The sequence below is a fragment of the Salminus brasiliensis genome, chromosome 3 (genome assembly GCF_030463535.1).
Source record: "Salminus brasiliensis chromosome 3, fSalBra1.hap2, whole genome shotgun sequence".
In the NCBI taxonomy this organism is placed as follows: domain Eukaryota; kingdom Metazoa; phylum Chordata; class Actinopteri; order Characiformes; family Bryconidae; genus Salminus; species Salminus brasiliensis.
This window is the reverse complement of record NC_132880.1, coordinates 12,621,252-12,647,810: the sequence shown is the minus strand read 5'-3', so window position 1 is coordinate 12,647,810 and position 26,559 is coordinate 12,621,252. Positions and strand designations below refer to the sequence as shown.

The 26,559-nt window shown below is 38.3% G+C and overlaps 1 protein-coding gene across 1 annotated transcript; it reads right to left on the bottom strand.

Moving 5' to 3' along the window:
* Positions 1-1,591: 1,591 nt before the first annotated feature.
* On the bottom strand, positions 1,592-26,327 carry atp1a3a (ATPase Na+/K+ transporting subunit alpha 3a). The gene is made up of 21 exons (XM_072675521.1): positions 25,980-26,327; positions 20,081-20,194; positions 19,292-19,351; positions 18,703-18,906; positions 18,043-18,156; positions 17,680-17,814; positions 17,429-17,546; positions 13,254-13,522; positions 11,693-11,891; positions 10,663-10,907; positions 10,080-10,272; positions 9,267-9,579; positions 8,730-8,880; positions 6,884-7,052; positions 6,597-6,751; positions 5,811-5,934; positions 5,304-5,449; positions 4,767-4,897; positions 4,203-4,304; positions 3,028-3,119; positions 1,592-2,798 (listed from the first exon to the last, which is right to left on the bottom strand). Exons 1-21 carry the CDS (start codon positions 25,983-25,985, stop codon positions 2,770-2,772), a joined length of 3,069 nt encoding a protein of 1,022 aa, XP_072531622.1. The 5' UTR covers positions 25,986-26,327; the 3' UTR covers positions 1,592-2,769.
* Positions 26,328-26,559: the final 232 nt, after the last annotated feature.

Genomic DNA, 26,559 nt, shown 5'->3' with positions numbered 1-26,559 from the left:
TGAGTGTGTGTGTGTGTGTGTGTGTGTGTGTGTGTGTGTGTGTGTGTGTGTGTGCACGCATCATAATGAGAGGACATATTTCTGTTGTTATGGAGAGGTGGCTTCGAGGCATGTTGGTAATTTTGTTTAGTAGGTCTGTGCATGTGTGTGAATGAGTGTGTGTGTGTGTGTGTGTGTGTGTGTGTGTGTGTGTGTGTGTGCGTATGGCTCATTGCTGCTCTGTTCATCATCAAAATGAAATGCAGGCTGTATCTAACTAGGGAATTCATCAAAGCTTTTTCACTGCCACTGTCGTTTTTCTTTTTACACACTGATTGTGTGTGACCTGTGCGTGATTTCACTGCCCCCTTGACAAAAAACTGTTCTCTGAAGATCACTAATATTTGAAAAAATAGTTTCTTATAAAGACATGTTTTCATTTGTTGGCATTCAGCAGTAATTAAGAACCTAATCAAATTCTAAATATTTTCTCCGGGTAAGGCGTGGATTTTGAATGCATGTTTGTATGTGCAGTTAATGTTCAGTTATTTTTATTTTTTTCAGCTGTCTGGAGCAATGCAACCCACATCCCTAGATCACTTGCGTGTCCACCCAATGTACACCTTGTTGGATCTTTAATTATTTATATGAAGCACACACACACACTAACACAATGTACATTTTTCAGTGCCATAAAACTGCAAATCCATAGGGTAAAATGGGGGAACAAGCACCTCATGTCTTGCTCCTGATCAAATGTCAGTGCCAAACATATCCTTAAAGTCTTTACTAAATAATTATGGTCTACAAATTATTTGGAATTTTCAAGTGGATGATTGCATGGGATGTATTTCTTTGGAAACTTTGACTTGCATATGAAGTGATCTATAAATTCACGTGGAGTCAGAGAAAATATCTAATTTGATGTATCAGTCAGTCAACTGTAATGCAATGGTAATAATCTATTATTATTAGCATGAATGCTATTATTATTGTTATTATTACATTGAATTAACATAATAATTACTAAACAAAAGATAGCGTTTTCATTTTAGAAAGCAGGTGTTTACTGTTATTGATCATAGCTTATTATAAAATGTTTATTAACATTCATCAGTGTCCATTCATCATTCATAAATAGATTCATTAGTTATTATTATTTAAATTGGAATAAATATATTATTTACATATTCCCAAATAATGCAAACAAATCTGACTGCAATTTTAAAAATAATTTAAATTTCAACTAAATACAAAGTTAATGATAATTTAAATGCACATATGAATTTATTCAGAAAAAAAACATAAATGCAAAGCTGCTTCAACACAAAGACGGCTACACTTTTTTCTTTCCTTTTTTTTTTACAGCAGAATGTCATTAGTTATCTCATTGTTTGGATGTCTTTATTTAGCTCAAACTATCCTGGCAGCATGTCACCAGGAATGTAGATTACACAATCCGTTTTTTATCTGTCAGACAGATGTAATCTCACAATATTGACACACTATGCTTCAATAATGAACTGATCAAATTTCATATTATACTGAATGTTTATATCCATACTTCATTCATAAAACACACACAAAAACAAAAACTGACACCAAACTGAAAAAAGAGAGATCCTTCTTTTTTATTTCATTTTCTTGCTGCTGTTTCGCACATAAGGTACATCGCCATATTCTGTTTTTTTTTCTATTTTCCTCATTTAAATAATGAAATCGGAGAGAAATCTCTTTTTCCTAGGACACAGAAAGATTGTATTTTATTCTTTTTCTGAACAGGGGAGAGAGAGGAGAAAAGGGAGAGGAGCAGGATCGGGGAAGAAGGTTCGTTCACAGCATTCACAAACAGACGGACAGACAAACGGACAGAAATGGGGAAAGAGGGAGGAGGGAGGAAAGGGCAGTGCGGGAAAAGCAGGACGGAAAAGACGGATTGTGTGAGAGAAGGCAAGAGAGTGACAGAGTGGCAGTGTGCTTTGTCATGTCCAAAGAAAAAAAAGAAAACAAGCAGCTCTCAGAAGCATTTCTAACATAAAAAAATACAAAAGAAAACCAGTGGTCTATCAAAAACAACAGCACAGTAGCAGAAGACGGAGAGGAGATGTGAGAGAGGGAGGAATGCAGGGTAATGAAGAAGAGAAATGGACCAGAGGTGAGGGGGTGTTGTTCTATTATCCCCCTGTAGAGGGTGAGAGTGAGTTGTGACTGTTGAAAGACAGGTCTGTAGTATCAATCCAAAACTCTTTACACAATGGGACAGAGAAACAAGGACACCATGGATGGATAGGGAAAGAGAATGGAAAATAAAGGAAGAGGAAGGGTTTACCACGGCTGTAAAGGGCAAAAATGAAGTGGCAGTGTGTGCAGGACGCTTGGCCTCCTAGTTGGTCTAAAGTAAATTGTACAGCTTTGTTAAGTGTGATACTAGTGTTCATTACAACACTGGCAGTGTAGTGAACAACATCCATAAACAGCACAACAAAAAGATTGGCAGACTAAGCTGTAGTCTTTGGGTCAGCACATAAAAAGAAAAAGGCAGTTGAAGAGAAGGGGTGGACTCCTCTTCTCTGTTGTTGGTCCTCTTATCCTCTTGGCATTTTCTCTTTGATGTATTTTGATAGAGTTATGTGTCGTAGGGAACGATGATCCTTTTGGCGGCTTCTCTTGTAGTTGGATATGATGAGAATAAAGGGAAAGTGAAAAAGACAGAGAGGGGGGGGGGGAGACAGGAACGGGAAGTGCAGGAAAAACGGAGACCGAATGAAGAGAAAAGAATGAACTGATAATTTAATAGTAAGTTTCCTTTTCAACCCAACCTGGAGAGACAGAAAAAAAGGGAGAGGAAAATCAGAATTGGTCATTTCTGAAGTAATTTCACTGTACATAAATGTCAAGTAAAGTCAAGTCAAATTTATTTGTATAGCGCTTTTTACAACTGTTGTCGTCACAAAGCAGCTTTACATAATTATTACTTAATAAAGAACAGAGACAGAGAAGAAAGAAGAAATAACATGAAATGTACATGTGTGTGTGTGTACTGCATACCTCCTGGGTTGCGGCGCAGAATGAGTTTTCGGATCTCGTCGTAAACAAAGATTAGGAAACTATATGGGAATGCACAGAACCACCAGCTGGGCCTGAATGACAGATATACAGACACACGTGGGAGTAAGGTCAGAGTTTAGCACTAAATAATCTAACATGGCAAATCTAAATCTAAACTTTTCCTCTTCAAAATAACCTGACTCTCTTTACTATTCTCATCTTTACCGCTAGAGGGCAACTGCGCTTCCATGTACCATTGCAAGGTGGACGTTTCCATAAAACTGTCAAAAATAACCTTTTTCAAATACACCATGGCCAAATGTGCATTATATCCATTCTTGAACACTTCAATCTAAAACCATGAGCATTCATATGAAGTTAGTATATGGAGTTAGTGAGAATAGTATGGATGTTGATTCTTTCAGTCTTGCTGCCTTGCTGCCTGTGCTGTCTCACAAGTCAGTGCCTGTAGTAATTAAAGTGTCAGTATCAACTCACAATGCCAACATGTCTTGATGTTGTCAAGGCATTGACAGCCCGCTGCTAGCAGTGTCAGTAAAACACTCACAGTTAACCAGATAAACTGATTTGTTAAAAATGTGGTATCCTATGATTATTTAATATGACCCCTTTTGCTGTAGAGCACCAAATAATAACAACTACAATAATCAGTTAATCAGTGCATTATCATTTATCGGGAGGATTAACTGTGAAAGTTAGGAGTTTAAGTAAAGTTGTCAATAATTAACATTACCCTACATCTTCTCAATCATATTTCTAAAATAAAACAAGGATATTGCCACTGATCTTTTACACTGCCCCTGAAAACAAAGTCAATAAGACCTAAAACTCTAAAGACCTAAAACTTTAAAGATATTAAAGAGGTGATTATTTTTATTGACCATGCATGATCTATATTAATGTATCAGCTATATGTATTTTCTTTTCATTAAGAGATGTACATTTAAATGGGAAGCATAAGCGTTGTCAAGCCAATCAATAACAGGATTCACTGCCAACTATTTTTAATCATTAACATAATTATTTAATTGGTTTGTTGTTACAACCCTATTTGCCTGCCAGATGTTGTCTATGAACTTCACATGGTTCCACGAACTTTGCGAACTATGCTGTGTAAATCAACCTGTATGTGGAAGGGGAAGTGAAACACTCACTTGAGAGGGTACATCCTGAGAGCCACATCCATGCCTGGGCAATAAGAGAGGAAGGCAGCAAGCGCTGTTTCCTCAAACAGGCCAAAAATCAGGATTTTATTCCTGCAGACAGAGAGAGAGAGAGAGGGAGAGAGAGAGGAACTGAGATTAAATACACACATCCATATTTATTCCCCACTCTCCACTTACAAAAGTTTCTTTATGAAAAGAGATCTCATTCAAATATTAAGTAAGCTACTAGCCAAGTAATATTATGCTATGACCTTGCTAACCAGTATGACCATCAAGTTGACCATGTTATTCCTCAAATCAAGTCAATGTCCTCACTGTGAGGGAAGCATTTCCTGTCCTTGTGGGTGTTCTCATTGTGATATGAAAGTCAGATACTCAATTTACATCAACAATGAAAGGTTTGATAGTGACCCCCGAAAGGGGTAAACTGAGAAGCTACAGGAGAAAGGAATGAGGATACCAAAAACAGACTAAGGGAATGAGAGCAAGGTAGGAGAAGAAAAGGCAGATGCAGTGAGAAGGTGACAAGGAAGAAAGAGAGGGGGCACTAACTTCATGCCCTGCTGGAACACAGAGTTGCGCCTGGTCTTGCAGATGATGACGTCGGCCCACTGCACCACCACAATGCTAACAAAGAAGGCTGTGTGACAGGTGAATTCTACAATTTTTCTCTGCTCATAGGTCTGAGAAAGGAGGTGGTAAGAAGATGTGGGTAGGAAGTGAAAGCGAGTAAGAAAAAACAAATCAGACATTACACAAAACAGTTAACAAGTTAATCAAATGTACCCATATGTATCAAAAACCTTTTTATTATAGAGGTGAGATCATGCCAACTGGTACTTGTAATCATTATTATTATCATTATTATTATTATTATTGTTGTTATTATTAATATTTGAAACCCATTTTAAGGTTTCAAAAAATTGTTGTTTTCTGTAATCAGAATGTGTACAGAGATGCATGTGTTTGATTAGGGTAATCCATAGCGCAACATTTGTTTTTATAAATAGAGCAATTATTACATGGGGTGTTTGTCTACTGCATAATGTACATTAAAGGAAGATTATTTCTCAAATTTTCTCTACTGACCCACTGCTGGCCGTAGCTGTCCTCTAGGTCATTGTTTGAGCGATCGTCCCAGTTGAGCCGGATGCCTACCAAGAGTGAGGGCAGGAACCCATTTTCAGCCATGATCACAAAGTAGGCAAAGAACCCACCCAGAGCCTGAATCATACCTACAAAAGCAGAATAAGAGAACACAACATTTGTTAGAGGCACAATCTCGGAAGAGAAAACCTCACAAGCACATTATTAAGTGATTTAAAACACAATGAACAGACAACTTCCAGACAACTGCAGATATGAATAGGGGTGCAGAGATAGCAAATTTGGCAATTTTTGGTCCAAAGTGCCAAAACCAAACTGCAGTGACCAGACAAAGCATATCTAACACCGGGACATTCAAAGGACATTCAAGGACATTGATATTACAAAAATGTATTTATTTATTTATTTATAGTCTAGTCTAACATCCAACAATCCTGCCCAGTCCTGCCCATTCAACCGCATAAAAAAATGTGTGAGCTGTGTACTTACCAATTTGTCCATAGGCAATGCTGATAAGACGCTCATTGACCAACTTGTCCCTCAGAGGGTTGCGAGGTTGACGCTTCATGATGTCACTCTCTGCTGCTTCATAGGCCAAAGAGATGGCAGGCACCTGGGATACAGCAAACAGACTGGTAAGTGTCTGGGGGTAAGGTACATGAAGTGGAGCTGTTTTTTGTTTATGGTGATTTTATGTCTCTGTGTCAACAGTGGGGTCCTCCTGGGTCTCCAACCATAGAGTCCTGTTTTATTCAGATGCTGGCGGTTGTTGCGAGAAGACATTTTTGTATCTTGTATCTGCAGACTTAAATTTGTCTAAAATATGCAGTCTTCCATCCATATTTGCCTACACCCAGGGAGGTTAGCTACAGTGCCATGGGCACTTACAGTAAGCATAGGAATATTAATATCTCAGTTTTGGTTCTCAAATCCTCAGACAGTTAATTGCTCTTCTTCCTTTTCTCTATGCTCAGTATGGAACTCAGACACAAGATTTAGTCAGCCTTTCTCCTTTTAAACTGCTTGAACTTGTAATGTCTATATTGTCAGCACCTGTTACTTGCCACAAGTCTATTTCTTAAGTTTTGTGTGTTACGTGCTGTTCCAATGCAAACAAAAGAAATAAACATGCGGATAACAAAGTATTTGTTATTGCAACACATTTCTGGAAGAAGTGGTGCATTTTCTGTCAGACGAGCAGGAGTGCCAATATTTCTGGCCATGACTGTAGACACTATACTGTATAAACCTTCTGTGCAAGTGTATGTGTCTCACCATGTCAGTTCCAAGGTCAATGCAGAGAATTGTGATGGTCCCAAGAGGAAGAGGAATGTTAACCAAAATGAAGAATAGGAAGGGAGTGATTTCAGGAATGTTGCTGGTCAAAGTGTAGGCAATTGACTTCTTCAGGTTATCAAAGATCAGACGCCCTAAACATACAAAACAGACATATATTTATCAGCATGTTTTCCATTAGCTCTGTCATTTAAAATATTTGTTTGGCATTTACTTTATTAATATTTTATTATTCATCATAAGTTTCATCTTTATCTCTCTCTGACCTTCTTCAACACCAGTGACAATGGAGGCAAAATTGTCATCCAGCAGGATCATGTCAGCCGCCTGTTTGGAAACATCTGAACCAGAGATTCCCATGGCAACACCAATGTCGGCTTTTTTGAGAGCTGGTGAATCATTCACACCATCGCCAGTCACAGCCACAATGGCACCCTAAAAAAGAATCAGAATCAGAAATACTTTATTGATCCCAGGATCATTATTGATCTCATATATATATATATATATATATATATATATATATATATATATATATATATACATATATATAGTATAATGGCATAGTGATAATAAATATGGACAGTTATTGCACGCAAGTTATTGTACACATATTTAATTTAATTACAGTACTATTATTATTGCACATATGAACAGTATAATTTAAGTATTGCACAGATGAACCATAGCATGACACATCGAGGGAGGAAGTATAGAGTTTGATGGACACAGGTAGGACCGACCTCCTGTGGTGCTCTGTGATGCATTTCGGTGGAATGTTAACAGAATGAATATTACTCCATTGATCCACAATGTTTAAATCATGTGAAGAATGGACTTGGGTAGTGCAGAACATTTTTTGACATCCTTTAATGTGATTACTGTGAGTGGCTTCCTTCTAGCCACCCTCCCATGCAGAACTCTTGACATGGCTGAATAGTGCACCACCAAATTGTTAGCCTCACTGTGACTTCCCACAAAAGTCTCTGTTTTGCTCTGATGCCACCTTGTCCAAGCAGTGCATATGTGCAATTTTATGTTAAATATTCTTTACAATGTTCTTTTGTCTTCATTTTCCCAGCTTTTCTTGAGTTGCACTCACTCAGTGCTACTCAATGCTACTTCAAAAGGATTGTGGCTACCTCAGGTCAGTTCTGTTTTTATGTCTCTGTGTTAACAGTGAGGTCCTTCTGGGTCTCAGACCGTAGCGTCCTGTTTCATTCAGATGGTGGCGGAAAGAGTTGTACCTTGTATCTGCAGGCTTAAATTTGTTTGGAAGTTGATTGAGGTTCTTCAGCTACTATTCAATCAATCCTTCATTACACTTCCATCCATATTTGTCTAGACCCAAAGAGGTTAGCTACAGTGCCAAGGGCTGTAAACGTCTTCAAGATGTTGTAGGAAGATTTATATATCTGGAGATGGATTTGTAGCTTTTCTTGAGATGCACATTTACACTCAATGCTACTTGAATTAAAGCTGTTTTTGGTAAATCCTACCTTTTAGATAGCACAGATTCACAGGCAGATGGCAATTTTAAACTATTTAAGGGCAGTAACCTTAATTTGTGTAAACCCCAGTAAACCTCCAATGTACAGAAGTGTAATACTTATCAAAACAGATTTTTGTCAGTATCTTTCAGTCACAGAATATTTTTACATATACATACATACTATGTTTATATGTTTACATCAAAATGAAATAATTAAAATTATTTTTTTGAGCACAAAATGTTTTAACCCATTTAACCAATTAATTTCAAGAAGGCTGAACATTTTTGCAAGGCACTGTATATAATTCACTTTGCAAACAATTAACATAAACAAGTAGTTAGCATGATCTACCTGATGCTAACTAGGCCCTAATAACTTTAATTCATTTCAATTAATTTGAAATATTTTACATCTCATGGAAGTATTCTAAAATATTTAGAAATTAAGCTGCATTAAGTATACTTCATGTACTAATAATGCATTAATTATAAGTGTTTTACAGGTTAAGGTTAGTTAGTTTTGGAATCAGTATTGTCACTACGATTTGTGCTTATAACACATAACCATACCACACATGAAGGAGTGACAGTGCATTATGCGTTAACATTTCTTTGTGCACCTGTCTTTGGCAGCCTTCTACAATGATGAGCTTTTGTTGTGGGGAGGTACGAGCAAAGACGATCTCGGTGTGGTTCTTTAGCACATCATCCATCTGCTCCTGGGACATGTCCTTTAGATCTGAGCCATGGATCACGCAAGCTTTGGCATCCCTGGTGTAACACAGCACAAATTATTTTTATTATTATTATATTTTTATTATTCACTATCATTTTGTTAAATGTTGCACTGTGACCATGACTTACTATATTTAATTTCTTCAACATATCATACTATATTGAAGACTTTATTTCTATCCATCACATGCCATCCATCCTTCCACACTGGTTATTGGTTGGAAACTAAATTATAGTATATGGAATACTTTCACACTACTGGCACAGAGCCAGACATATCACTGTTCACCTATCTGGAACACACAGTGTTATGATGATAGCTTTACATTTCTGTCTGTGTTGATTATCTTTCCTAGTACTACGTTTTAAGTGATGTATAACAGCAATTGTGTATACAACTAACTAAATAAATGACACAGTACCTGGGATTAACCTGGCTAACAGGAATATTAAGACGGGCAGCAATATCTTCCACTGTTTCATTTCCTTCAGAGATGATTCCCACACCCTTGGCGATGGCTTTGGCTGTGATTGGGTGGTCGCCTGTCACCATGATGACTTTTATGCCAGCTGATCGGCATTTGCCCACAGCATCTGGTACTGCAGCACGGGGAGGGTCAATCATTGACATCAGCCCCACAAAGCACAAGTTATCCGTTTGGAAGTTGACATCATCTGTATCAAAGGCAAAGCCTTTGGGGTACTGGTCTTCAGGCAAAAACACATGGCAAAAACCTGCAGATGCAGAAAGAAAGAAAGACAGAGATGGAGAGGGCGAGAGAGAAAGAGAGAGAGAGAGAGAGAGAGAGAGAGAGAGACTGCATGTAGCTTGTTTTTTCTATCAGTTAACAATGTTGTCTGTTTAACTGAATGGTGCTTTTCACCATTAAATAATACATTGCACAGTGAACGGCAATATACATACAATGATATACAAATATGTAGTTTAGCGGTCATTTAAAGCATTACCATTATTTTACAGTTTATGTGGGATAAACTAAAGTGTCAAGCCACATAATTACATTATTGTAAAATTTACACACATTTTTATAGAAGAGCAATTCTCACCCTTCAGTATCATGTGTTTCTACCCTTTATATTGGCCAGTCTATGACATGGAAAAAGTTCTAATTTATATCTCTAAAGAAAACTAATTTAAATTGTGTGGTGCTTTTGGAATCACTGTCACAATAGGTATTCTGCTTTGCTCTGTTGTTTAATGCTATCTCCCTCACCTAGCACTCTCTCTCCCAAGCCTCCTAGTTCCAAATAGGCATTCTGGAAAGCCTCCTTCATCTCCTCATCCATAGGCTGCTCCTTGCCCTGCAAAATGATGGTGGAGCAGCGGTCTAGAATACGCTCTGGTGCTCCCTTCATCACAAGCAGGTAACGGTTGTCGTTGGGGTCTTCAGTCTCATGTACTGAAAGCTGGAAGGATGTTACACAGACAAGAAAAAGACACTAAATTGTTGTACCATTTCAGAACCCAAAACTATAACCTTCTCAATTTCCATTTATGTTCCCATTTTCTACACCATTGTGAGCTACTCTTATAGCAAATGCAAATAAATCTTAAAGAACATTCAACTGTGGTTTCTGGCTTTCAAAGCTTGTAACTTTAACACACAGTCTACCTTACAACTTGAGGGAGACAATATGCTTATGTCCTTTCATTGTTTTGAACAACGCAGCAGTGGGACAGCTTGTTTGCTCTTGTATCTTTATTACCATTTGTATGTGTATTGAATCTTGTGTTGATATCTATTTGTATTTCTAGTATTACTACAAAAAGTAGTTTATTTCTAGATTATTACTAACCTGGTATTTGTTTGTGGAGTTGAAGGGAATCTCAGCCACCTTCTTGTTCTTGTCCCTCATGGCTTTGACTGAGCCACAAGAGAGCTCGATGCACTTCAGTAGGGCTGACTCAGAGGCATCACCAGCCACATCTCGCTTCAGGATTGGCAGAGATTCCTGCCCTGCCTTAAACACTGCTCTATTACAGAGAGATGCGACACGGGCCAGTGACACCCATGTCACTGATGTTTTATCGAAGGATGTTCCTGAAAAACAAAACAAGCATGGTGTGTTATTTAACCCTGTTAAAAGAACACCAAGCATGCTCTAAATTTTGTTAGTCAGTCATATGTCAAGGACTTAGGAACTATGATAATAAAGAAAAACACTTGGACTTTACTGCTGCTTACTGGTTACAATGTTTATATATGATATTGACACTATATTGTATTGGGACACCTGTTTCTTCTGACACTCATGGTTTCTTCTGAAATCAAGGGTATTAAATAAGAGATGATCCAGCTTTTGTTGGAGTAACTGTCTCTGCTGTCCAGTGAAGCCTTTGAAAAAGATTTTGGAGCATTGCTGTGATGATTTGATTGCATTCAGCGACAAGAGTGTGAGGACAGGATGTTGGATGATCATCACCCCACCTCATCCCCAGCTTCAAAACTCACATCTGTGCACATCTGTGTCAGCAATGAGTGCAACTTAAAGTAGCTGAAATGCATTCGTTAGGAGGGGTGTCTACAAACATTTGAACATAGAGTGTGTTCGTGTCCCTGTGGTCAACATATAACTTTTTTTACTACTTTTTTTTTGTAATAATACTTTTTTGTATTAATTTCATGTAATCTTTCATAGCAATGTTAGTAAAAGTGTTCATCTGGGACCTCTTGCTTCTTTATCTAATTCTGATTATGAAAAGTAACACTGATCTTACATTAGCTCCTTTACAAAAAGCTAAATTAATATTATATGAAAAGCAAATAAAAGTACTGCTCCCCACTAGCATACACTGTTAATAAGTTTAGCATTGCAAGTTTCTCACCAGATTGGTCCTCTGTGGTGTCGGCCTCATGGATCTGATTGTCAAACCACATGTGGGCGACAGTCATGCGGTTCTGTGTTAACGTGCCAGTCTTGTCGGAGCAGATGGTGGAGGTAGAACCCAGAGTCTCTACAGCCTCAAGGTTCTTCACCAGACAGTTCTTACGAGCCATACGCTTAGCTGTAAGGGTCAGACACACCTGAGAGAGGAGGAGAACGAAAGACAGGAAGAGAGAACAACAGACAAAGAAAAAAAGAACAAAAAAAAACAAAAACAGAAATAGGGCCAGTGCAGTAAGGGTGGACAGTTAAGGTAGAGGGCAAGAGAAGGAAAACAGGAGGCGAGAGCACAAGAGAGAGAGAAGAGTGACAGAGAGACAATGTTGGAGAGGTGTGGAGAAGAGTATTAAAGGAAAATTGGAAAAAGAAAACACAAGAGAGCCAGTGTTAGTGAAACCCCATGACTGCCTTAAGTGGCACGGTGCAATGCAGTGCCGTGCAGCAGTGCACTTGAACATTCTAGAAAGAGGGCCCTGAAGAGATAAGCACAGGTGCAGCATAGATGGCTAATGCACATTCTGTCTTTACAGCGCAGTCAGTGGGCACAGGCTAGCCCAGAACAGCCAATTCAAGCACAGGCATGTCTACACCAGCAAGAGCATTAAATCTCTCCTAAGTCAAAGCCATTAGCCAGAGCAAGCAAACTAAAGATATCACAGAATAATACTTTTTCAGCTTTTCACACTGGCCTTCAACAGTGAGAGTCTGAAAAAGAGGACAAAAGAGGGAGAGAGGAACACACACAAAGAGACAGCGAAAGAGTCACAGTCACAAAGAGTCACAGAAACAGAGGATTAGAAAGCGGGGACACAGAAAAAAAAATGACAGAGAACACAAGCTGTCACAGACACAAACAGACACGACAAAAACATCATCAACACCAAGAAGTCACAGAGTACCACTGACACTACAAAAGGTATCAGAAGGAGAAACATGTCAGGAGTCATGTACAAGAGAGGTTAAAGCTACAGAAGCACAATGAGCAGGATACAATTTCTAACACTACATTTAATTGGGGCCCAACAGATATAATATACATTCTGTGACCAAAACAGGTAATGATAAAAAAAAAACAAAACGGATAACTCATAAGGTCAGCCAATATCATTTTGTTTTTTATTTAATTTTTTCAATACGTTTTGCTTTGCTTTTACTGAATGACATGTTTTTACGATATGTCAACTGTCACATCAATGTAGACAAATCAATGAAAAATCTATGTAGTAGGGTTTCTAAGCTCATGTCAGAGGCATGTTATAATATGAAAACAAGCCACTAATTATCAGGGCTTTACCAAAATGTCTGTAACACCTCAATATCAGACAATTGTATTGGCTAACTGTATTGGTCGAGCCTTAGCCACATTCGCTAGAACTCATGTGAAGTGATGTGAATCAAAATACTAAACACACACACACACACACACACCTCACATACAGAAATGAAAAACATGAGGACGCAACATGACAGAGAACAACAAAAAAAAGCAGAGAGGTTCTTACAGTGACAGTAGCCAGCAGTCCCTCAGGCACATTTGCCACAATGATGCCAATCAGGAAGATGACGGCCTCCAACCAGGAGTAGCCAAGAATGATAGAAAGAATGAAGAAGGTGACGCCCAGGAATACGGCCACACCAGTGATGATGTGAATGAAGTGCTCAATCTCCTTGGCAATGGGTGTCTTGCCAGTTTCAAGGCCAGATGTCAGAGTAGCAATGCGGCCCATGACAGTGCGGTCTCCAGTACATACCACGATACCGCGAGCAGTACCTGCAGGAAAAAAGAAACTTTACATTTGTTTTATGTGGCTTTATCGTGCAATGTACAGTTCCTGCAGAAACTACATGCTTTGAAAAGTGCAAATGTTCAATCTTGTCTTACAGAAGTCATTGGGATAAATATGTATTTCTACATGTATCCTTAAAACTTGTTAATACCGTATACCACAGAGTTTAAAAATGCTGATGGTGTCTAATGTGTCAAGTATCTGTTCTGCATCTATCTAGTTCACAGCCACATAAACACATTCCTCCATGTGCATTTATAAGAGCCACAGGGTGGGGGTACTGTCGGAGCTCATAGATTTGGGATAACATGCTCTAAACTGGATGAACTAGTCTACAAGCTAATGTATCGGAAAACAGTCAGAAAAGACCATTCACAGGTAACACATTACCTACTACTGCAGTGATACTGACCTCTGTAATCACACAAAATAAACCCACAACTGTGTCTGATATTGTGAGCAAATTTAATTGTTGAAATCTGTAATCTGGAGATATCTGTGTGAATGTGGAGGGACTTTCCAGAATGGGGCTATCTCTCCAGTATCGTCCTAAGAATTTGTTCTTGAGAAAAGTCCTAATAAAACGTCTATGTCAGATGTCATGATGTGTTTTTAAACCACAAAATTAGTTGATGTATGGTCTTATGACGATGGATCCCATTGTCCTTGTAATAATATATATTATGTTATTTTTCATTTAAAAAGACCACATAGTCAAAGGGCAGGTAGGGCAATTTGGCCTATTTACCTCAAAATTCTTTTTTATAAATGTATTTGTAAAGCACTTTTTTACAACTGTTGTCACAAAGCAGCTTTACACAATCAGTAATTAGTAAAAAAAAAACAATATAAAGAAATCAACAACATAAGAAGACATGAAAATCTTAAGACCCTCGGTGAGCAAGCCAAAGGCGACAGTGGCAAGAAAAAAACTCCCCCCAAGCTGGAGAAAAAAACCTTGGGGGACTCACAAGGGAGACCCATCCTCCTCTGATCAGACAACAAAATACTTATTTCTAATTTTAGATAGACCACTAAAAAACTCCATATCCATATTGAAAATATGTGGGCTTTATTTTAAATTAATATTTGGTAAAAACACAGAAGGACTAATAGTCCTATTAAAACTAAAGATTATTTCAAGAATTTCAAGTAAACTTGTTGAGCAATTACATTCTCCCTGCACTAGACATGCAACAAACATATAGCAAAACATCAGACAACATGGATCATTATTATTATTATTATTATTATTATTATTTCATTATCACATTATATATATATATATATATATATATATATGTATATATATATATATATATATATATATATATATATATATATATATATATATATATATATATATAATTATTATATTATAGAGTGTTATTTTATAGAGTGTTTATTCTTACACAAATGGTTAACAATTGTAATTTCCATCCTGGGATCAATAAAGCATTTCTGATTCTGATTCTGATCTGATTCTCATCCAAGTCAAGCATATTGACAAATATAATGTGCCCAAAATAGTAACACCAAAAATATATGATCTTGCAGGTATTTATTGAATACACTCATTTCACATTCAGAGTGGTTGTGGATAAAGCAAGTGAAACCTTGGAATTAATAGCTGGTTGACCCTTGGTGGCAATAACCTCATCCAGACGCTTCCAGTAGATGTGGATCAGACCTGCACATTGTTTAGGAATTTTTTCCCATTCTTAATGGCAGAACTGCTTTAGCTCTTTCATGTTCCTTGGACGTCTCACGTGCAGGACTCTCTTTCAAGTCAATCCATAGCATTTCTATAGAGTTGAGATATGGGCTCTGACTTGGCCACTCCAAAAGGCGGTTTTGTTTTTCATAAGCTATTCCGTTGTGGACTTGTTCCAGTGTTTTGGGTCACTGACCTGTTACATCATCCAACTTCTACAGAGTTTCAGCTGACGTACAGACACTCTCACATTATCCTGTATCTTCACTGGCTTCCTGTAGCTGCCTGCATCAGATTCAAAACCCTGATGCTGGCATATAAAGCCAAGAATAGACAAACCCCTCTGTACTTGATGGCAATGGTTAAAAGCTGATCTGCATAAAAAGCCCTTCAAGCTTCGAGTATGGCTCGGCTTGACCCGCCATCCCTTAAGTTCCAGGGAAGACAAGTGTCAAGGCTTAATTCGAAGTGGTGGAACGAACTTCCCCTGGGTGTCCGAACAGCAGAGTCGCTCGCTGTCTTGGGCGAAGAGTAGAGCATTATGGTCCCCTTATTGACTTGTGTTTAGTAGTGTCTAAGCTTTGAATTTTTAGTCTATTTAAACTAGCGGAGGTTATTCTTGAGTAAATGACAAAGCACTTCTGTAAGTCACTCTAAATAAGAGTGTCTGCTAAATGCCGTAATCCTGTAGAATTTTTTGATACACTTGGGAATTCATCTTCTCCTCAATGATTGTAAGCTGGCATGACCCTAATGCAGCAAAGCAGGCCCAAATCATGATGTTTCCTCCACCATACTTTACAGTTGTATTCTTTCCAAATAGTTAAATCTTAGTTTCATCTGTCCATAAAACATTTTGCCAGTATCGTTGGTGATGCATGGCTCACATACATGTATCCTTCTTGTGCGAAGCAAGTATCAGTCAAAGTAGCTCCAGTCTACACCTCCAAACTCATTTTCTTAAAAAGACTCCAGGTATGCTAACACCTGACTCCAATGAGCTTTTTTGAGACCATTAACTCAAGGGTTCACATACTTTATCCACTAGCACTATGAGGTTTTAATAATTGTTTTATGTTATTGTTTTAGGCACATTATGTCAATATGCTAGACTTGGAAGAGGATCAGATCACATTTTGTGACAAATTAATGCAGAAAATGGTTCACATGCCTTTTCTTGTCACTGTATTTAGCTCTAATGTTAGTCTGGAAGAGCAGGAAAAACGCTTTATTTATAATTTTTTTTGGCCCAATACACTTTACATAAGTATAAATTTGTCACAGAAACAGTACTTGAACTTAAGTGCAGTTTCTCTGCCCTAAATCTCAAACCTGCATGCATGTGTGCCATTTGGGAACACAGAGCAATGCTTTTTTATATTATTTGCATCAACCAGATGGGGGCAGTAGATCTCCACTATGGACTTAAATAAGCCCCTTAGTATTAATGTCAGGAATCAAAGCACAGCAGCATCCTGCTGACAGCCCGAGCATATGCAGTGAGTCGCTCTTAAAACAGTACCATTAGTCTGTTGACCTTAGCTGAGGCAGGCAATTCAACGTAATACTCGCTGACAGTGACAGAGAGTAATACACAGGGCCACGGCTAATATGTAGAAGAATCTCAGAGTGCTGACAATAAAACAGCGGTGTAGGTACAGTAGGTACTACTGGCTTCGGTCATCACACCATCACAAACCTATTAATTCTGAGTACTTTTTTAATATTATCTGTATCATTTTATTATGTATATTGTACAAAATAAGCAACTAACAATATTTTGAATGTCAGTAACCTGTAAAAACATGGCTATGTCTGTTATTTTATTGTATTATCTTTATCACTAAGGCCACACACTTCATGACAGAGACAGAATGTTTTATCTTAGTATCTTAAATCTCAGTATTTGTTTTGTAGTATGAAAATGATTTGATACTGTGTGGGCGACTGATAAGCGACAAAATGAAACGGCATGCTGGGAAAGACGGTTGTCATGGCAACATTTCTCACCTAACTGACAGTAAAAAAGGACATAAAAAATCTAAGCTACAGAACGAAAAAGATACACAGAACAGAAACACGTAAATAAAGGTACACTATTTTTTCCCAAGAACCTGAAAGCGATTAGATTTCCACATAAAGGAAGTAGTTTGTTAGGTGGTTGGTATGATCGTACCTTCAACACAGTTAGTCGAGAAAAAGGCTATGTTGCGAGTCTCCAAGGGGTTGTCGTGGGTGCAGTCAGGTGACCTGGTCTGAGGCTCTGACTCACCAGTCAGTGAGGAGTTGTCAACCTAAAAAGTTATACAACATGTACCCAACCAGTCTTCAGCATAATCATTTTGATTCCTGATACTTAAAGAATGACTAGTTCTAGAGAAAAAATATATTTGTGTTTTGTTATGTTCAAGAGTTTTATGTGTGTACCTTGCAGCCATGAGCAGAGATGATCCTAAGGTCAGCAGGGATTCTGTCTCCTCCCTTCACTTCCACCAGGTCTCCAGCCACCACCTCCTCAGCATTAATCTGGAGCTTCTCACCCTCACGAATCACTAACGCTTGCTACATCACACACAACACACACACAGATATGATATTATTTAACATGAGGCAGTGATTACATTCAGGCATCTTAGGACAATTTAAAGCTTTTTATGTCTGAGGCAGGAAAAACTTATGTAAAAATATTTTTTTCTGCCTTCTCTGAGGTAAATGTATGTTTAGGTAAGCATTTGTTTGAAAAATATACTTCAAAATCAAATAAATATGCCATCTTTTGACTGTCAGTACCTGGGGCACCATGTTTTTGAAGGACTCCATGATCTTTGAGCTCTTAGCTTCCTGGAAGTAGGAGAAGCAGCCAGTAATGATGACCACTGCAGACAGCACGATACCCAGGTACAACTAAGGAAAGAGCAAGAGATTATGGATTAGGGCGTGATGGATGGATTAGTGATTATGTGCTTTTGAGGGATCACCTATCTATGCCTACTTTTGCAGTTCTTGTCTTTACCTTGGTTCTAACTGAGGACACAGACTTATCATAATGCTATTGTATTTAGAATGACCACTGAGCCACTGTTTTAATGCTCACCTCTTTGTGGTCGTGGCTGAATGCTGTTCTGTGTTTCAGTTTTCTTCTCTACATTAGGTGATGAACAACTTCAGGTGATCTATAGCCCTGCAGATCTTAGTCCAAACCTTAATCTCATAAATGTTTGGCTTGCTCACTGGGGGTCTTTGATTCTTCATGTCTTACGTTATTTCTTCTTTCTTCTTTGTCTCTGTCTTTTATTAATTACTAATTATGTAAAGCTGCTTTATGATGACAACAGTTGTAAAAAGCGCTATACAAATAAATCTGACTTGACTTGACTTGACTAATCTAATATGCCCAGTTCTAACACTGATATGTTTCAGAAAACCATGAGTAGGTGTGTGTGTCCTTACGTTGTCTCCGGCTGGCTCATCCTCGGTGGCAGCCTGGATGGCATAAGCCAGGAAGCAAAGAATAGCTCCGATCCACAGCAGAATGGAGAACCCCCCGAAAAGCTGCCGGCAAAACTTAACCCACTCTGGGGTGGTGGGGGGAGGGGTGAGTGCGTTAGGGCCATCCCGGGCCAGGTACTCCGCTGCCTTTGCATTAGTCAGACCCTGGAAAGAAAATACAGCATGCATGTATTGTTAACAGTGCAAGAAATTAAGAAACATGGTTATTGTCAAGAGAATCTCAGCTCTACACTGCACATTTCTTAATTAAAATATTATGATTTAGATGGGTTCTATGAAGAAACCTTTGTCTTATAAGTAGTTCTTGTTTACCAAATTACCACCACAACCATAATGCTAATTTCAACAATATTATTGTAATATATAATCTCATCATCTTTCAATTACTACTAAGTTGATCTTTCTAGTTAAGCCTAAACAAAAGCAGGAATGAATCTATCAAGTACATACCAAGCATCCTTTCTTTAAATATGCTTTTTTCTATTTTATAAGGAAGAGTTGCAATAGGACATCAAGAAGAGAAACTTACCTGCACAATGTCAGTGTTGAACTTTCGGCAGACCTCCTCAATGGACATCTTATGTTCCGTCTAACATGGACATAAGAAATGTAAGAAAGTAAGAAATGTTTCTGTTAAATATGTATACAGAAGTTTTTATTTTCAAAGTTGTTATGAAAGGCATTTGTTTTTAGCATTTTTTGTTGCAATCAGTTATTTTGCTGTCTTAATCTTCATGTGGTTAAAAATTAAGGATGCACCGATCCGTCTTTTTCAGTTTCGATACCAATACATAAACTTTGCATATCAGTCGATACCCAATACCAGTCTGATACCATTGCTGAATTAATAAGCCGTATACCTCACCATGTGGGAAAGACTTAAGGCATAAGGATTTACTTAAACATTACTTTATATAATATAACAAATGAACACATAGATATAATTGTACTAAATTGCCATTTGTCATTTAATTATTTGCACATTTATTGCACTCTCACACCAACAAATTAAAGTGAAAGGATCGGTTCCATTGATCGGCCTAATTATGCAATACCCGATCCAGCTAATTTTGTTAATAAAGGGATCGATATCCGATCCTAATATTGGATCAGTGCATCCCTATTAAAAATACAATTTTAAAGCACAATTTTAGACCTGGCTAAATACCCACAGCTGTAATACTGATGGTAAAGTTTTTTTTACCATCACTGTGCCAGATTTAAATAGATAAAATTAAAACCAGGTTAAAGTTGCCTTGTGATGTTTACCTCTTCTAAAAACAGTAAACAACAGCATGCATATATGTTTGTGTCTTACCAGTGGTACTTCCTTCTTTAGGTCATCCAAGTCCTTTCCTCCCTTCTTTTTGGGAGACTCCTTCTCATCATTGTCCTGCGTGGTTGCCACGCGGTAGCTGTCCGACCGTCCATACTGTTGAAAGAAATGGAGAAGGGGAATTCTTATGAGTTCATATATTTCAACACAACATCAACGATAGTAGCCTGTCTACCACCTTAGGAAAATGTAACACTTATAACTGCTAGATGTTGAACTATTTGATTTTGTCTCTATGATCTCTACAAGTACTATGTCTTCCAGTAGCAACAGTAGATACTTAGAGCGGATGCCTTTTTGGCCCATAGTCCAGTTGAACTACAAAAAGCTTGTTCCCTGATGAACTTAGTGTTGGTGGTCAACCTTCTGCAGAGAAAAACCCATAAGTGACAGGCTATGAAAACAACAAATTTAGCTGTAAGTAGGAGACGCTTAGAGAACACTACCAAACGAATATTGGTGTTATTGAATCTGAACAAACAGAAATTATTTGCATTATGCGTTTTATAGGACATAAATTTGTCATGGCTTACTGGAAAAAATCATGGCATAAAAACTGTACAGCCTATCCTTATTATTATATTTCAGCTACTCACATAACATCACAAAACCATGATCAGCAAATGGACAGCAACATTGTACTACTATACAGACAGTAGGATTGGAAAGCACATAAATGCTTAAAGTTGGCTTAAAAGTGGACTACTGATGCTTACTAATCACAAAAAGGCCTGAGTGTAACAAGGCCAGATTTACATGTGTTCCATGTGGCTCCAAAACTAAAAAGATATTGCCACTACCCTCTTCTTCACACTTCTAGCTGTGTATGGTTTGCCTAGTTCGTTTTTTTTAAAGCTTAGTTAAAGTAGGCTAAATTAACTAATTAGTAATTATTAAACTACAACTTAGTCTATTTTACTTTACAGAAATTGTGTGAGAAGGCCTATTTTAAAACTGAGTTTATGCGAGTAGTCTACTTGAATAAGAAGAAAAGTATAAAACTATTTAAATACATATGTGAACATTTTTCATCAGGAACTGGTTTATTGTTTGTCTCTTTTCTATAAAAAGTGTGCATACTTAAAATAGAGTAAATGTACAAATATCAGTATCAGATAAATTACAATGACATGAAAAGAATTTGGGATATTTGTTCATTTGTAACTTAAAACTTAGCCACAATTTACTACCAGTGGTGTAATTTGGCTTGTATATATATTGTAACATTGATAGCCAATTCACTGTTACAATACCAATAAACATTCTATAGTATAGTGATGTTGCAGTTATAATGTGAATCTTAATCTTTCATAAACATCCTGTAACCTATTAGCTCTCTGAGGAGCTAGTCGGCTAAATGTGGGGGTAGAACAGGTTACCACTTTTAAGAAGTCTCCCGTTAATTTGAAAATGTCTTAGCAGAAAATACTAATATCATGTGTGATATTTCATACTGTGTGCTAAGTTGTTGCTGTCATATGAGCATTTTGTCATATGAGCTGTTTGTTTCTCTTCAATCATTCTCTGTAATCAATGAATATAGCTAATATTTCTCATTTCTAAGGCTAACACAAGCAAGCTAGACCAAGCTTATGATAAACAATCAGTAAAGAGACAGATGCACACTTCAATGCTGGTAAGCGATATGGCTTTTTCACTATATGACTGATATATCAGCTAGATGTTAAAACAAGTTTATGGATTTATGGGTAACATGAAACTAGACTACTTTATACCTGCCTGGTACTAGTGAACTTAGTTGTTTAGCTAAAAAAAACACTGAAAAGTAATTAGAAAAAACCCGGTGGTTTATAAAACAACAAATGTTTTAATGAGGTATCTTGTCAATGTATTCAACCTTTAGTTTTTTAGTCAAATGCTTTGCTAGTCTTGTGAACGCTCCATATAAGTCAATGGAGCAAAAGCTGAGTCTGAAGCTTATATTGTAAATTAGCCACATGATGCTGTTTCACAGTTAAACTGATTAAGAAACTATGGTGTTGGAGATTTCTGGTCAATCACTACGTTATGACTGGGCTTATTTGAATTATGCTTATTTGTTGCAGAGTATGTTTTAGTTAATGTTCATACTTTTGTTTTCCTGGAAGCACTATGGACAAAGAGGACAAAAAGGCCTAGATGATGCCACTTATCACACATGGATGAGACACGCTTTGGATATGTGTGCTGATGTTTGCGCACAGTGAAGGGTGGTCTAATGTGGTAATGTCCTTAATGCACACTAGGCTATTCCACTGATGTGGTTCTGTATGTACTGTGTGTGTCCTGATGACCTATTTGGTGCTGCTAACCATATCATAAAGCATGAAAGCATGATCTCTATTACATTAGATGTATATGTGATATTTATAAATCTGTATATCTATATTCATACTTTGCCATATTATGCTTAATAATACAATAATTTGCCTAATAATACAGTGTATATTATTTTGTTTTATATACAATATATTGTGTGCAGTATTATTGTATATGGGTTGTATGTTCTTTTTTATTTGTGTCATTTTGACAATGTTGCAAGATCACTTGCACCTTAGTGACAAATAAAAGCACAAAGAAATATCCATAAGGCCAACTTCATAGCACTTGTTTTCGTGCTATAAAATGCATGTGTGTGTGTTGTGAGTGGTGTTGTGTGAGATCAGTTTGGCCATCTGTCGAGACTTCCCTCATTCTATCCTCTGGCTGTGACAGCAGAGTAGGATTATGATTGTTTACTACAGCTTGGATTAACCCACTGAACAACCGTAATCTGTCTCTCTCTCTCTTTCTCTGTCACTCATAAACTCAAATATCTTCCTTCTTTCATATTATTTTGATCTTCTGCATATTTGTCCAAGTTAATCATTCATATATTGACTCTTCTGCAAACTAATTTAACTCACAAGGCTGACCATGACTGCAGCCCTCTGCTCAAGTGTGCTTGTTAAGGGAAGTTGCATGAACAGTAAAAATGTTCTCTCCTCACATTTATTTACAAAACATTCATTTGACATTTACTGTTCCCTCCACCCTGCTCTTGGGCACTTGTCAACACCCACCATCTAAGTGTCCCATCATTCATTTGAGCAAAGTCAGCCAGAGGGCACATGTGTGCCTTTTTATTCAAAGGCAAACTGGATGCTTTCTTGAAAGACCTAGAAGCTCAACGTTTCCTAGGTCTGCACTCTAGTTAATTGAGGAGACTCCCTGTCTTTGTGTTTCCTAATGCCCCAAGGGTAAAGCAGTACAAAGAGAGCTGCCGCACCAAACCACACCCGTAAGTCATTCCAGACCACCAAATCATTCAAACAACCGTCTGTTATTTTAGCTTATTGATCCAGAGGTGCCACCAGCATAAGTGATGCTCAGATATTCTGCTGCCACCTGAACTGGATGAAAACTGTCATTCTTTTTTAAGATTGTGACTGTATAACTTGGTGGCATAAGTAGGTGGCATTGCTGTTGCTATAACAGCCGAAGTGAGGAATCATTTACAAGCAAACACTCTTATCTAGAGAGAAAAAATATGAATATAAGGCATGTTAAACTAAATAAATGTACTAACAGTACCTCAATGTCTACATAAGAATACATAGTTGTCACTATTCTTAATAAGGATTGACACTGCCCTACCTGTGCTCTATGCTTATCAGCTCACTACAGTCATTTTATTTTATGGCTCTTTAACAGACGGTAGGTCCGAGCAACTAAAACAAAAAGCTGTTGGAGATGATAACTTGGTGAAGAAGATCATTAAATGAATAGGGAAACTTGAACTGCCATTGAGAGGACCAATCAAATGATCGACTGGGGGTTGTCCAACAGGATATGACATCACCACGATGACCAAGTCATCAATGAGTAGCACGACGGCCTGCACATATTGATTGGGTGACCCTGGGCTGTGGCATATAATCATTATGAATGACATACGTAGTGGAAAACTACATAACACACACAGACACACACACACTCTCCCTCTCTCAATCTTTCTCTCTCCCTCTCTCAGGGAACAGCCAGTCCTGTCAATGCGATTGAGATATTGAACAGGTTTACACAACCATTTATACTCATACTTCTTTGCCTTCCATTACTGACTCACTCTTTTTCTGTGTGCAGTAATGCAGTAATAACTTGATTTTATATGCAATAAAACAGCTAAAGTAAAACAGCAAAAGAAATCAACATATTTATGAAATACAAAGCGCAAATCGATGTTTTAGCTGCCGCAGTCTCTCCTTTTTCTCAAAGTCTCAATTTAGATAAACAAGCCACTGCTTTTCATGGCTCGTATTACACTAAGTACACACACATGCACAATCACTGCTCCCCTGGAGCTCCCAGATTGGTTCTCCTCTTTGGAGCTGTGCCCCAAGGGCATCACAGCCGGAATCACCCTCTCTCCTCACCACCGCACCAGACTCAACCTTCCATCGCACCTGAGCCTTTGACGCCAAAACACCAGCTGAGGCCGTCTCAAGGTGACACAATCTCCATCTTTTTTCCCCCTCCTCCACTGTCCTCCCCTATCCCCTCTCAAGAAACACCCCTCTACATGACCCTTTAAGTGCCTGACCTTGGTTCATTTCTGTTTGGTGCACCAGTGACGTGCGTCTTTTACTTAATGATTCACTGGCTGCTAAATTAGGTCTTACCACTTAACGCTACTGCAGAATACTGGTGCGAATGAATGCATGAACAGTGCCTGCATGGGAATTTCCACTCTTACTGACCAACGTCCCTTTTGATGCATTGATGCAGCCACAGCAAACGCAGACCCACCCCCACCCCCCAAGTGGCCAGACCGACATGACTGATATGAAGATAGAACGGCATCATTTAGAGTGCCATATAACATGAATGAATTTATAGAAAACTGTGAGTGAATAGGAGACCCAGGAACCTAAGAACGACACAGGAATGTTCAGAATGATTTCAGCATATAATCTTCTGACTAATCTGATTGATTGGAAATCTGAAGGACACTGATTTCACTCATTTCAATTACTCTTAACCTGGATGTGAGGACAGGAACCATACCTAGACTGGGTCTTGGCTACACTATAAACACCTATTTGAATCAGTAATCAATGCAGAGACAGGAGGAGCAGGCATCCATCTTGACGCAGTTGTCTGCACCACTCGCCAGTTCTCTTTCTGCTCCCATTATCGACATACATGGACTCACTGGATGTCACGAATACAGCCCACAGCATGATTGTGTTCGGCTGGAAAAGGCATCAAAAGAGGGCAGCTTGTTTGCACCGCTTTCACATCCATGATCCTCCACCCTTAATTTTGCACTTGTCTGTAATCCTTGACCAGCACTGCGTCATGACTTGTTAGGACTACCCCAAAACGAAAAAAAAAAAAAACATAATTTCTGTAACCTTACGCGCCGCTATTCACAAATAGGCTTGACGAAAAAATGACCCTTCAAAATGAGCCCGATAACGTATCACTAATAATACAGAATCAGTAATATCAGTTTGTGCGTATTCGTCTAATTCTAGAGTGAAATGTCTTTCTAATCTAATCTTTTGATTATCAATCACGTCTTCCAGCAAGTAATATGTCTGCCAAATGGATTTCGAAGATAGGCTTCCCTTCTCGCTTTAATTGCATTGAATGTATGAATAACAACCAATTGTGTATTAAACAGACCGAACGCATCCCGCAACGGGTACCGTTATTTTACACTGTTAATTATGTTAAACGAACACTGCTCGCCGTGACCGAAAGGTGGGAGGATTAGACGAAGGGTATGTGTTATTAAAGGCGGGATTACTGATGATCAATGAAACAAAAAAATTGACAAACACAGGTAGAATTAAACAGCACAACCAGGCGCCTTCGTAGGCGAAATATTGGTTCTTACCCCCATTTTGGCGCAGCCAATCGGTGTCTTTGCAGTCGTTCAAACAGCGTTTGCTTTCTCAGTCAGCCAGCAGAGAATAGATGTAGCACGAAGATGTTCGAAAGAAGAGCGCGAGACCCCTTCACACACTCGAGTCTAGAAAAAATAATTAATCAAATAAGTGATGTCTCTAAAGCATAATTTATATTAACGGACAGGGAGGGGCCGTCATGAAGTAAACTCCGTTAAAACACAGAGAGAGGGCTCGGTTAGCTGGGATGATTTGGGTGCGCGCCCCGCTCTCACACACCAACGCAGCCGGCCAACAGAAGAGACAGAATGCTTCGCACTATGCAATGTCTCCCTCCGCTGCAGGTGCCTGATGACGCCGCACACCCTGTTCCGCTCACTCCGCGTCTGAAAGAAGCGCCGGCGAGAGCGCGAGATCAACCCACAGACCAAACTTGGCAAGGGCAATTTCGTTAAACACTGCGTGGACGGAAGTATGTGGACACCAGAATAATTATATATAATAATAATTCTGGCCACATACTTATGGAAAGGCATTTTTTCTAGGTTTTAAAACATGGTTTGGGGATTT

Bases quoted from the DNA above. Each gene is read 5' to 3' on its own strand.
- atp1a3a (XM_072675521.1), bottom strand. The intron at 11,892-13,253 runs GTAAGAACCTCT...CTCCTCTCTCAG, and splicing joins GACTGCTGGCTACTGTCACT to GTGTGTCTGACCCTTACAGC. The intron at 4,898-5,303 runs GTCAGTAGAGAA...CTCCTTTCTCAG, and splicing joins ACAGCTACGGCCAGCAGTGG to ACCTATGAGCAGAGAAAAAT.